This window comes from Trachymyrmex septentrionalis, unplaced genomic scaffold (genome assembly GCF_001594115.1).
Source record: "Trachymyrmex septentrionalis isolate Tsep2-gDNA-1 unplaced genomic scaffold, Tsep1.0 scaffold679, whole genome shotgun sequence".
In the NCBI taxonomy this organism is placed as follows: Eukaryota; Metazoa; Arthropoda; class Insecta; order Hymenoptera; family Formicidae; genus Trachymyrmex; species Trachymyrmex septentrionalis.
The window spans coordinates 96,472-106,796 of record NW_017305861.1 but is presented as its reverse complement, the minus strand read 5'-3'; the positions used below and the strand labels follow the sequence as shown (position 1 = coordinate 106,796).

The following is a 10,325-nucleotide window of genomic DNA, read 5'->3' as shown; positions in this document are numbered from 1 at the left end:
TATTTTAATTCCTAAAATTAATATCTCTCGACTTTAAATTTATACACATTTCCTGTTTTACTTATTTTATCATTATTTTTTATTTTTATTAATTTAAAATAATATTTCCCTAATCAATTAAATTTCTACACATTCAAATTAATTTAATTATTTTTCTAAATCAATTAATTTTAACCCACACTTTAATAAATTATTAAATTTTTTCTATAAAACTAAAATTTTATTAGTATTATTTTTTTAGTATTTATTAGTATTAATTAGTATTGTAATATTTTGATTTATTAATTAAAACCGGGAGAATGGTCAATCTACGGATAAAAGAACACCAACATGATGTCAGGTTAAAACACGTCAGCATTATCAGAACACAACATCGAAACAGGACATCAAATACAATTTGATAAAGCGACCACAATAGCCAACATTACTTCATACTTTCCAAGAAAGTATAGAGAAGCCATGGAGATATAAAAACATCCTAACAATCTAAATAGAGATAATGACTACAACATAAATAAAATATGGAAAATCATCCTTCCGGTTATTGAAGATTGATCAATTCCCCCCCCCCCCTTCCCACTCCCTCCTCTCCCACAATTCTCTTCTTTTACTCCAAGAAGTAGCGCAATATAAAAAGGAACGGCCCGGAAGAACAGCTCAGTATCAGGCTGCTCCTCGCCCTAATGAAGCGAACAAGGTTCACGAAACGTTGGCATTTCAAGAATGAATCTGGAGGAAACCCGCGAAACGCATAACTTTTATAAACAATGACATTAGTAATAGCAATAAGGCTAACGCTAATAGTGTAGCTAACAATAATATTAATAATAATAATGATAACAAAATTAGTATTCATCCCGTAGGAATTCCTCCCTTTCAATCTCCTTCCCCGGCCAAATCCATCTCGTCACGATTAACTGAATGAATATTTTCTTACACTTCCCCTTCTTCTCGTCCCGCTTCTCACGCTGACTCAAGCGTGGAGTTCTTAGCCGAAGTTCCTCCTCCCCGTTCTTTTTACTACTTCTACCATCTCCATTCAGTGTCTTCTCTTTTTTCTCAGTTCCATATTTCCATCGAATCTCTTCTCCCAAACATTTTTACTATAGATTTTCAAACGGCAGATTCCGAGCACATCAGGAGATGCAATAACCAGATATCCACCAGACGCCTTGTAGCGGATTGCTACATACAATAAATGTAGGAAATTTTAGTAGCCTTTTTTTTAACTTCTTTTCCCCCTCTTCATGTACAATTAACGAAATCAGATGAATACTATTTAGTTGTGAACACACACACACACACACACACACACACACACACATGTATATATATATTTTTTTTATTTTTTATTTTTATAAATATATAATAGAATATTCTTACCTTTCTTATTCTTCCTCCTCCTCCTCCATCCCAATCGTTAGACCACTTAGGAGATGTACGCCTAAGTTCATCTTGTTTATCTGATCGGACAACCGCGATATCGCCGCGGGATATTCCAGAGGGGAAGGAGGAAAGGGATCCTCCACAACTCCGGAAATTCCGGAGACGCTCTCCTCCTCAGAGATTTCAGCGGAGATTTCGGCGGAGATTTCGGCGGAGACGTTTTCCTCCAGGACTCCTCTTTCTCCTCCAGTGAAGACGCTCTCTTCTTCCTCCTCCTCTTCCTCCACCACGTCATCGAGATTGTCGATGAGGCGGTCAAATTCACATTTATTTATTTTTACTTGAGTCATATCGTCCACCTCATCGGCAATTTCGATGAGATGGTAAAAGAAGTCCATTTGACTTACGTGGAGTTGAGTTAAATCAATCATGATATACGTATTCGGTTGGGAAGAAGAGGAGGAGGAGGAGGAGGAGGTGGAGGGGGAGTATTTTTGTCACTCATTATGTAGCTGCACTAGAAAAAAATTATCACTATCACTAACACTTAATCACAAAACATGCAAAAGTATTCTACCATTTAGCGTTAATGGCAGAATACTTTTGCACGATACTAAAAAATCGCTCACAGTACAAATTCACTATGATTCGAAAAAAAAAAGACGCGAACCTCGCACAAATGAAACTCGACAAAGACTGACGCTGAAAAGCATCCTTTGCTGCGACGAAGCTGCTAGAGCAACCATTGTATATTAAGCACTTTAGATCAGTTTGCCAGACTATGGAACCCTAGACGTTTTAAAAGGAACGCTAGCAGATGTTTACATAAACAGAGTGTGATAGCGCGTCGAGGCATAGGATGGATGGAGAGTAAAATAAAGTACATATATAAAATGATATGGACGAAAATTTTTTATTCGCTTCTTATTACATTATGTTTTTTCTCATATCATTTTATTACATTTTTTTCGCGATCGACAGCGTTCGAGTGCAATCGACGGCTCGGACATCGCTAGCTATGGTTTATATTTTGAAGGCATTGATGACGTTGATGATGATGATGATGATGATGATGATGAACATGTTGGCGATTTTGATGATGTCGATGAGGAACATGTTGGCGATTTTGATGCTTTTTCACCTGGACATTCCCAATATCTCGCTTTTTCCCTCGATAGTGGTGGACTTGGCGGACCTGGTGTCAAGGGACGGTACCCCTTGCGCTCGATCGATTTTCGATGTATATATTCTTTTACACGATCCATGTCTTATCACTCGTAATCGAAATTTACGATTGAAAGAAAAAAGTTATATACACTGTTTATATACACTATCAGGTCGATGCCACATCGCGACGCGTTAAGAGAAGCGCTGATGTTCGGCTGCTAAGCAAAACATAACTCTTCTACAGTAAAATGAAAGTGATACTCCAGTGAAAAGTATGAAAACACACTGCGTTCCCACAACCCTTAAATTTCTTCGAAGAAGTGTCCATAACGATTTTTTCTGCTAAGAGATAGCGAGAAAGAGATCGATGACATGTAGCGACGCGTTAAAAGAAGCGTTGATGCTGTTTATATAAACTAGAATCGCTCGCAATGCTGCCTTATTTACTTCTAAATAAGATATGACCCAACAGGCAAAGGGACAAAGGGACAAAGAAGTCACAAATGAAATATATAATGAGTTATAAGCGCTCAGTTCGACATTTGGTGCCCTGGAAGACGAACGAATCGGTAGCAATAAGAATAGTGGAAAAAAAGTATGGTTGATCATCGTGTGAACGTTGAGGACATAGCCAACGTAGTCGAACACATTAGAAACGTGGATCCGGAACAGTTCGCAAATATTAGGGACGAAGTGTTCGAAGTGTTAGAAGAAATGGATGTAGATTTTGAAGAAATAATGGACCAAGATTCCGACGAAGAAGTGCTATCCGACGATAATGGTTATGTTAGCGACTTGAGCGAGCGCGAAACGGATCACGTAGAAAAATTTGTACCGTTTCCAGAAATCCGCGCACTGAACGGCAGTACTAAACACTGCATGATCCAGTGCTACTATACAACGGGTGGTACCTTAAATGTGTGTGCAACATGCATGATACGTTTGGCTGACATCGATGTTGTAGGAATGTATCTTGTAAGGAAGCACGATATCGATTATACTGATGCGCTAGGCGGCCGGTCTTGTACGAATTGTGGAATGCAAATGAACACTATATTTCCATGCAACAAGTGCCCATATTGCACACATTGAAAAACTATTGTGAACAGTATTGTGAGCGAGATACTACTGAAAAATATGTAGGAAGACTGTAGATGATGTGCTGTATGTTCTCAGTAATCTGCAAAAAAGAGACATAGATGCACGAATATCGCCAGTGCAATTCCTACGCGATCGTGAATTAGGTATAAGTGGTGAGAAACATGGAACAGTTATCAGAGAGCCCATTTCTGACTGGTCTTTACTCGTGCGACAGAAAGTGTATCTACGATTACGAGACAAATGTTACGAGGACGATGAATATGAAAAGAGCCATTGATGAAATAGAAATATCAATGTAATAAAGGACGATTATTATTGGACGAAGAAAATCGCAGATAAGAGCCAAGGTTGGTGCATCTGCATTAAGATTCCTGCAGGTAAGGAAAAGTGCGAAAATCGAACTACTGATTATTGACAATACATGGATGGAGTTTCATGATCGCGATCTTGCACCAAAACTATTTTTCGACAGATGCGACGATCAATGCTTTGAGTGTGAACAATGCATTTCCGCAAACAAACATAATGAAAAAGTGTTAGAACATTATGATTTTCTAGATATGTCGCGGTGCTGCAACGTGTGTGAACAAGTCACGTGCAAGTGCTCCCTGGAAGAGTGTGACGTGATCTAAAGAAAAAAAAAAAAATGGAAAATCACGAGCGAGTGGAACGCGAACTGTTGGAGCAGTGCAGCCAGGTTGCTACTCTGGTGGAATGTTTCGCGTGGCTGCAACGATGCGACAAGTGCATCAAGCGGCTCGAAGAGCTTTGTCGTGCCAAGCATCCGCGCCTCACCGTTGGACACAGACAATCCATGGTGGCGAGAATCGCGCGACTCACGGGTGCAAAGACACAATTAGAGCGACGTTTCGTGCACGTTGGTGGTGGGTACGCGAGTCGCGACGAATGATCTCTCTGGCGAGAGATTGACGCCGCGTTTGAAAGCCGTATATTGACGGGTGCTGTGGTCAACGTCGATTACATCGAGTCGCGGCGGTTTTTGGAAGACGCGAGAGAAATAGTGCTCGAACGTGTGCGAAACGCCATCGAAAGACACGGTAGTGCAAAAGTGAACACTGCGTTCAACACGGCGAGTTTATGACAAACATCAAACGTGACATTAAAAGTATAAACACTAAGAATCGCGAGATATACCGATACACCGATTTGCGCGAGTGGTACGAGCAGCATATCGAACCCACGTTGACATCACTCGAAGAGTTCCAGGAACGCGACAGCGGGTGGGCATTGTCGCGAATCCTCAATTTGGTAGTGAATGTGAACAAACTAAATCCCATGCGCGCGGGATGTTACTTCGAGGTGCCGCGGGAAATAGCGACGAAACGAGCGGTGATCAATGTTAGAACGACAGACAATGCGTGCTTCGCGTGGTCGGTGGTCGCCGCTCTGTACCCGGCTGAAAAGTATACGAAGCGAGAGTCATCGTATTCACATTATACGGTGCTGAATCTCGCGGGTATCGAATTTCCGATAACGTTCAAAGACATTCCGAAATTCGAACGGTTGAACGCGGTGTCGATCAATGTATACGGCATCGAGAATAAACAAGTTCTTCCTCTGCGGCTCACCAGTGACAAGAAGGACAAGCATGTCAATCTCATGTACATGCAAGATCCACGCGACGACGGTGTCGGCCACTTTGCGTGGAACAAGAACCTGTCGCGTCTCGTGAGATCACAAATTACCAGGAAAAAGAACAAGAAATATTTCTGCGACCGGAAAGTACACATGAAAAAATTATTATAATTTCCCATCTTATTAATAAAATATAGGTAACTGTTATAATTTTTTTGTTTTTTTCAGATGCTTGCATTACTTCAGCACAAATGAGAAATTGCAGTCGCACACAATGGATTGCCAGAAGATCAACGATTGCGCTATTCGACTGCCGAGCGAGGACGAAAAGTGGCTCGAATTTGGGAACAACTGCAACAAGGAGCGCGCCCCATTCGTCGTCTACGCCGACTTGGAGTGCGTTTTACGGAAGACAAGACGGAACCCGACAGGGAAGATGCGTCGTCGTACGCGTATCAACAGCATGAGGTATTCAGTATAGGCTACAACGTGCGTTGCTCGTACGATGACGCGTTATCGTCGTATCAGTTCCGTCGCGATAAAGATTGTATAGCGTGGTTCGCGCAATAACTCAACGATTTGGCGCATCTCGTGAAAAATATCATATCTGCCAACGTGGCATGGAAACGTTGTCGAAAGAACAATGGGAGGCGTACCATAGCGCGACGCGTTGTCACATCTGCGAGAAACCGTTCGCGTCGGACGACACGCGGGTAAGCGATCATTGCCACTTAATCGGTAGATACCGCGGTCCAGTGCATTCAAACTGTAATTTAAATTATAAAAATTTATTATATATTCCGATCGTTTTTCACAATTTATTGGGCTACAACGCGCATTTTATAATTAAGGAAATCGCTACAGCATATGAAGTACGCGTAGATGTATTACCGATAACCAAAGAAAAATACATCTTCACAAAACATGTCGATAGCACTAAAGATAAAACTGAAAATAATTCTCAAAGAAATTGTGAAAAATATCGTTTTATTGATTCTTTTAAATTTCTCAGTACAAGTCTCGATAAATTAGCGTCGTATCTCGATAAAAACAAATTAAAAATTATACGTTCAAAATTTTCAATACTACCGGATGATGAATTTGAATTACTGACTCGTAAAGGTGTCTTTCCGTACGAGTACGTTGACTGTGCCGAAAAATTGCAGGACACGCGCTTACCACCGCGCGAATCTTTTTTAGTACAGTTCGTTAACGAGCGATACCGTATCCGAGAGCGATTACGCTCACGTGGCAAACGTATGGCAGCGATTCTCCATCTGAACGTTCGGCGAGTACAGTGATCTGTACTTGAAAAGTACAGATAATAGTAACAGTATACAGACCGATGTCTTGTTATTAGCTGACATTTTCGAAAATTTCTGCGAAAGTTGCGTCGCGAGTTATGGTCTCGATCCCGCACATTATTACACCTTGCCTGGTTTCACATGGGACGCGATGTTAAAACATACGCGTGTAAAGTTTGAGTTGCTCATTGATATTAACATGATCATGTTCATAGAGCGCGGTATACGCGGTGGTTTCAGTCAATGTTCAGGCATACACGCGCGGGCTAATAACAAATACATGCATTCGTACGACCCATCGGAACCGTCGTCATACTTGATGTACTACGACGTTAACAATTTATACGGATGAGCGATGTGTCAACCATTGCCATACGCCAAATTTCAATGGGTCGAAGACGCTGCGAACTTTGACGCGAGCGCGATCGCTCTGGATTCGCCCACCGGTACATTCTCGAAGTCGATCTCGAGTATCCGCAGCATATACACAACCGACACACTGACCTACCGTTCTGTCCGACGCGCGATAAGCCGCCCGGCAAGCGCGAACATAAACTTTTTTAGCGACGCTGTACGATAAACAGCGTTACGTCATCCATTACCGCAACCTGCAGCAATGTACTCGTCACGGTCTTCGCGTAACAAAGATCCATCGGGTGCTACAATTCGCGCAATCTCCATGGCTTCGCGATTACATTGAACTTAATACAAATTTCTGAACGCGTGCGAAAAACGATTTCGAAAAAAATTTGTATTAATTAATGAACAATGCGGTATTCGGTAAAACTATGGAGAATGTGCGCAACCACGCTGACGTAAAATTATTAACAAAATGGAATGGACGGTACGGCGCGGAGGTAATGATTGCAAAACCAAATTTCCACAGCCGTAGCGTCTTTGCGGAAAATTTAATAGCCGTCGAATTGCGCAAACTCGAGGTGAAGTTCAACAAACCGATTTACGTGGGTATGTGTATACTCGACATATCTAAAGTCTGCTTGTACAAATTTCACCACGAGTATATGTTACCACTGTTTCGCGACAAATGTAAAATAATGCACCGATACAGACAGTCTTATATACCGCGTCGAGTGCGAAGATGTTTATGAGACTATGAAATGCGATATCGCTAGATTTGACACGAGCGATTATCCGACAACGCGTACGGTATGCCTCTCGCGAACAAAAAAGTATCCAGCCTGATGAAGGACGAAAATAACGGTGCGATAATGACCGAATTCGTTGGTCTCAGAGCGAAGATGTACGCTGTGAGAGTGGACGGCAAGAAGGATATTAAAAAGGTGAAAGGCGTAAAGAATAATGTCGTAGCGCAAAACGATAACGTTCGACGATTACACGCGATGTTTGAACGAAGAGATCGAAATGACTCGTCGTCAATCGTGTATACGATCTAAACTACACGAGGTATACACGATATCCGAATCGAAAATCGCTCTGAGTCCATACGATGACAAACGATAGACGTCGTACCGAATTCGACGGAGACATTACCGTGGGGACATTGGCGGATACCTTTGTAATATATGTACATATCAACATTTATATTACTATTATGTTTATACATTTTTTATATTTTCATATATGTATTACTATTATTATGCTTTATGTATTATCTTAATTTGTACTTTGTGTATGTCTTTTTACATTTTTTAAATATTCTCGTACAATCTACATACCTGTTACTATTATGTACTATTATCATTGTAATTTACGCATTATGTTTTTACGTTGTATGTAAGTATTACTATTATGTTTTATGTAATATCATTTATTATGTATTACTGTTATTTTTTATTTCATGTATCGTACATTTATATACGTATTTTATATCTGTATACTCTAAAAATGGAAAGATAATGAAAAAAAAATATTTTACACGTTTATATTCTTATATTGTTATATGTATACAAAATATATCAATTAAAAAAAATTATCAAATAACATTGTTTTTGTGTATCCATGAATTGTACGATCCATCGAATCCCAGCCACTTGACGTACACTTTGTCGCCCTTCCTGCGCAACACTTTCTCCACGAGATACACGTCCGGATGAGTAGCGCGATGCAACTCGTGCTCGTAGAACGCTCCAGCGACGGATTTTCCACGATAGTCCTCGAGTAGATAAGTTACGGGATTGGTACGCTGCACCTTAACGATCGTAAACACTTCGGTGGTCCAATTTGGTGTAACCCTTCTAAAAAATCGTCTTGTACTTGCTCACGCGTACCGAATCATCTACTTTGAATTTTGCAGGACCCGCTATCTTTATCGCACTGTACACTGTGTCCAACAGTTTTTCGGCGATCGCAGAAGTTACGTCCGAGGATCGCATGCCGATGGTGCGATGCTTGCGCGCGCTGTAATCTGACACCAGACGCGGCAGCTCGTCGACCCACTTGTAATTGCCGTTGAGTGTAAACATCTTCCACATGTCGTTTTTGAGCGCGCGATTGAACCGCTCGACCACTGACGCTTTCAACGTCGAATACGTGGAATAGTGATTAACATTGTGGTTTTTCATGATATTCTGTACATCTGCAATGTAAAATTCTTTCCCCATATTCGTTTGTAAATTTTTCGGACATCTTTCGCTCTCTCGAACGATCTCAGCGAGCCGTCTAGCGTTAGCTGTCTCGCTTCCATTCTTGCTCTTGAGCGGAACGGCCCACGCGTACTTGCTCAACACATCGATGGTGGTGAGTATGTAGTGGTAGCCTCTGTTGAAACTCGAGTACGGACGCATCTCAACGATATCAGCCTGCCACAGATCGTACCCTCGGACTATGACACGCCTTCGCGGAAAATTTCTTCTCGCCGGAGCGTGCAATTTCTCGACGAGTTGACGTTTCACGGAGCTAATTTGTTCTCTCTTTTCATCGGATTTCTTTTTCATGATTCGACGTGTAATACACAGAGTACAAGAAATTAATGTATTTTTCTCGCTGGCGTCACTCGACTGACTCGTTTTATGAATACGCGATTTAATTTATAATAAGACCGGCTTCGCGAAGTTCCTCAATGATCGACAGCATCTCGTTGTCGTGAGCGTTGTTACCTGCTCGGTGCGAAGCGTCGAGCAATCGTAGACGATCCACCAGCTCATTGGGATCATCCCAGTGCACGTAATCGATCGCATTGTCGTTCAACGTTATTGCGTGAGGTAATCCCTTTCCAGATTTCTTCTATTTCTTAGGTGTCACCGACATCAACGGCGCGATTACGTATTTGTACTTGTATCCTCTGTTGCTCAATAATCGACCCTGTGAATGGTACTTGTGTTTGTGCGCGTTCGTCACCAACAGCATGCTCTTGTACTTGTGCATATCGTCTTCCGTGTAGAGGGCATCGTCGGGAATTCTCTTGAAAATCAACTCGTAAAGATCTGGTGTACCGGCGTATCGTACGCCGTCGATAATTATGTTGTCCGCGTCATCCACGTCGAAACGTTTATTGCCAAACATCAGCCCATCCTTGTGTAGGTAAACACCGTGCACGCGATCTATACCGCTCTCTTTATCTCACCTCAGGACGGCCTCGACTTACTTTTGATTCAGCGGGCCCAAACCAGCTCGTAACGTCTCTCGACGTTTACAGCTGATTTTGAACCGTCGCTAGCGAGTCTTCCGTCGTTTCGAAAACGTTCTCCAACGACTCTATCGTTGGTATGATTTTGGCACGTGGAGTGGAGGTTATTGGTTGTACATCACATCGTGAGATCGATCATTGGATTTATGCAGAGTCGTGGAACG

General features: G+C 41.7%; 1 protein-coding gene and 1 pseudogene across 1 annotated transcript; one reads left to right on the top strand and one right to left on the bottom strand.

Annotated features, from left to right (window-relative positions):
• Positions 1-4,875: 4,875 nt before the first annotated feature.
• Positions 4,876-5,820, top strand: LOC108753265 (annotated as a pseudogene).
• A 2,688-nt stretch (positions 5,821-8,508) lies between these two features.
• LOC108753264 lies at positions 8,509-9,469 on the bottom strand. Its single transcript, XM_018494709.1, has 2 exons — positions 8,804-9,469; positions 8,509-8,724 (listed from the first exon to the last, which is right to left on the bottom strand). Exons 1-2 carry the CDS (start codon positions 9,467-9,469, stop codon positions 8,509-8,511), a joined length of 882 nt encoding a protein of 293 aa, XP_018350211.1.
• Positions 9,470-10,325: the final 856 nt, after the last annotated feature.

Excerpts from the sequence above, each read along its gene's own strand:
- LOC108753264 (XM_018494709.1), bottom strand. The coding sequence starts at position 9,469 with ATGAAAAAGAAATCCGATGAAAAGAGAGAACAAATTAGCTCCGTGAAA. Across the intron at positions 8,725-8,803 it reads AATTCAAAGTAGATGATTCG|GTGCAGCGTACCAATCCCGT; the intron begins GTACGCGTGAGC and ends ACGATCGTTAAG.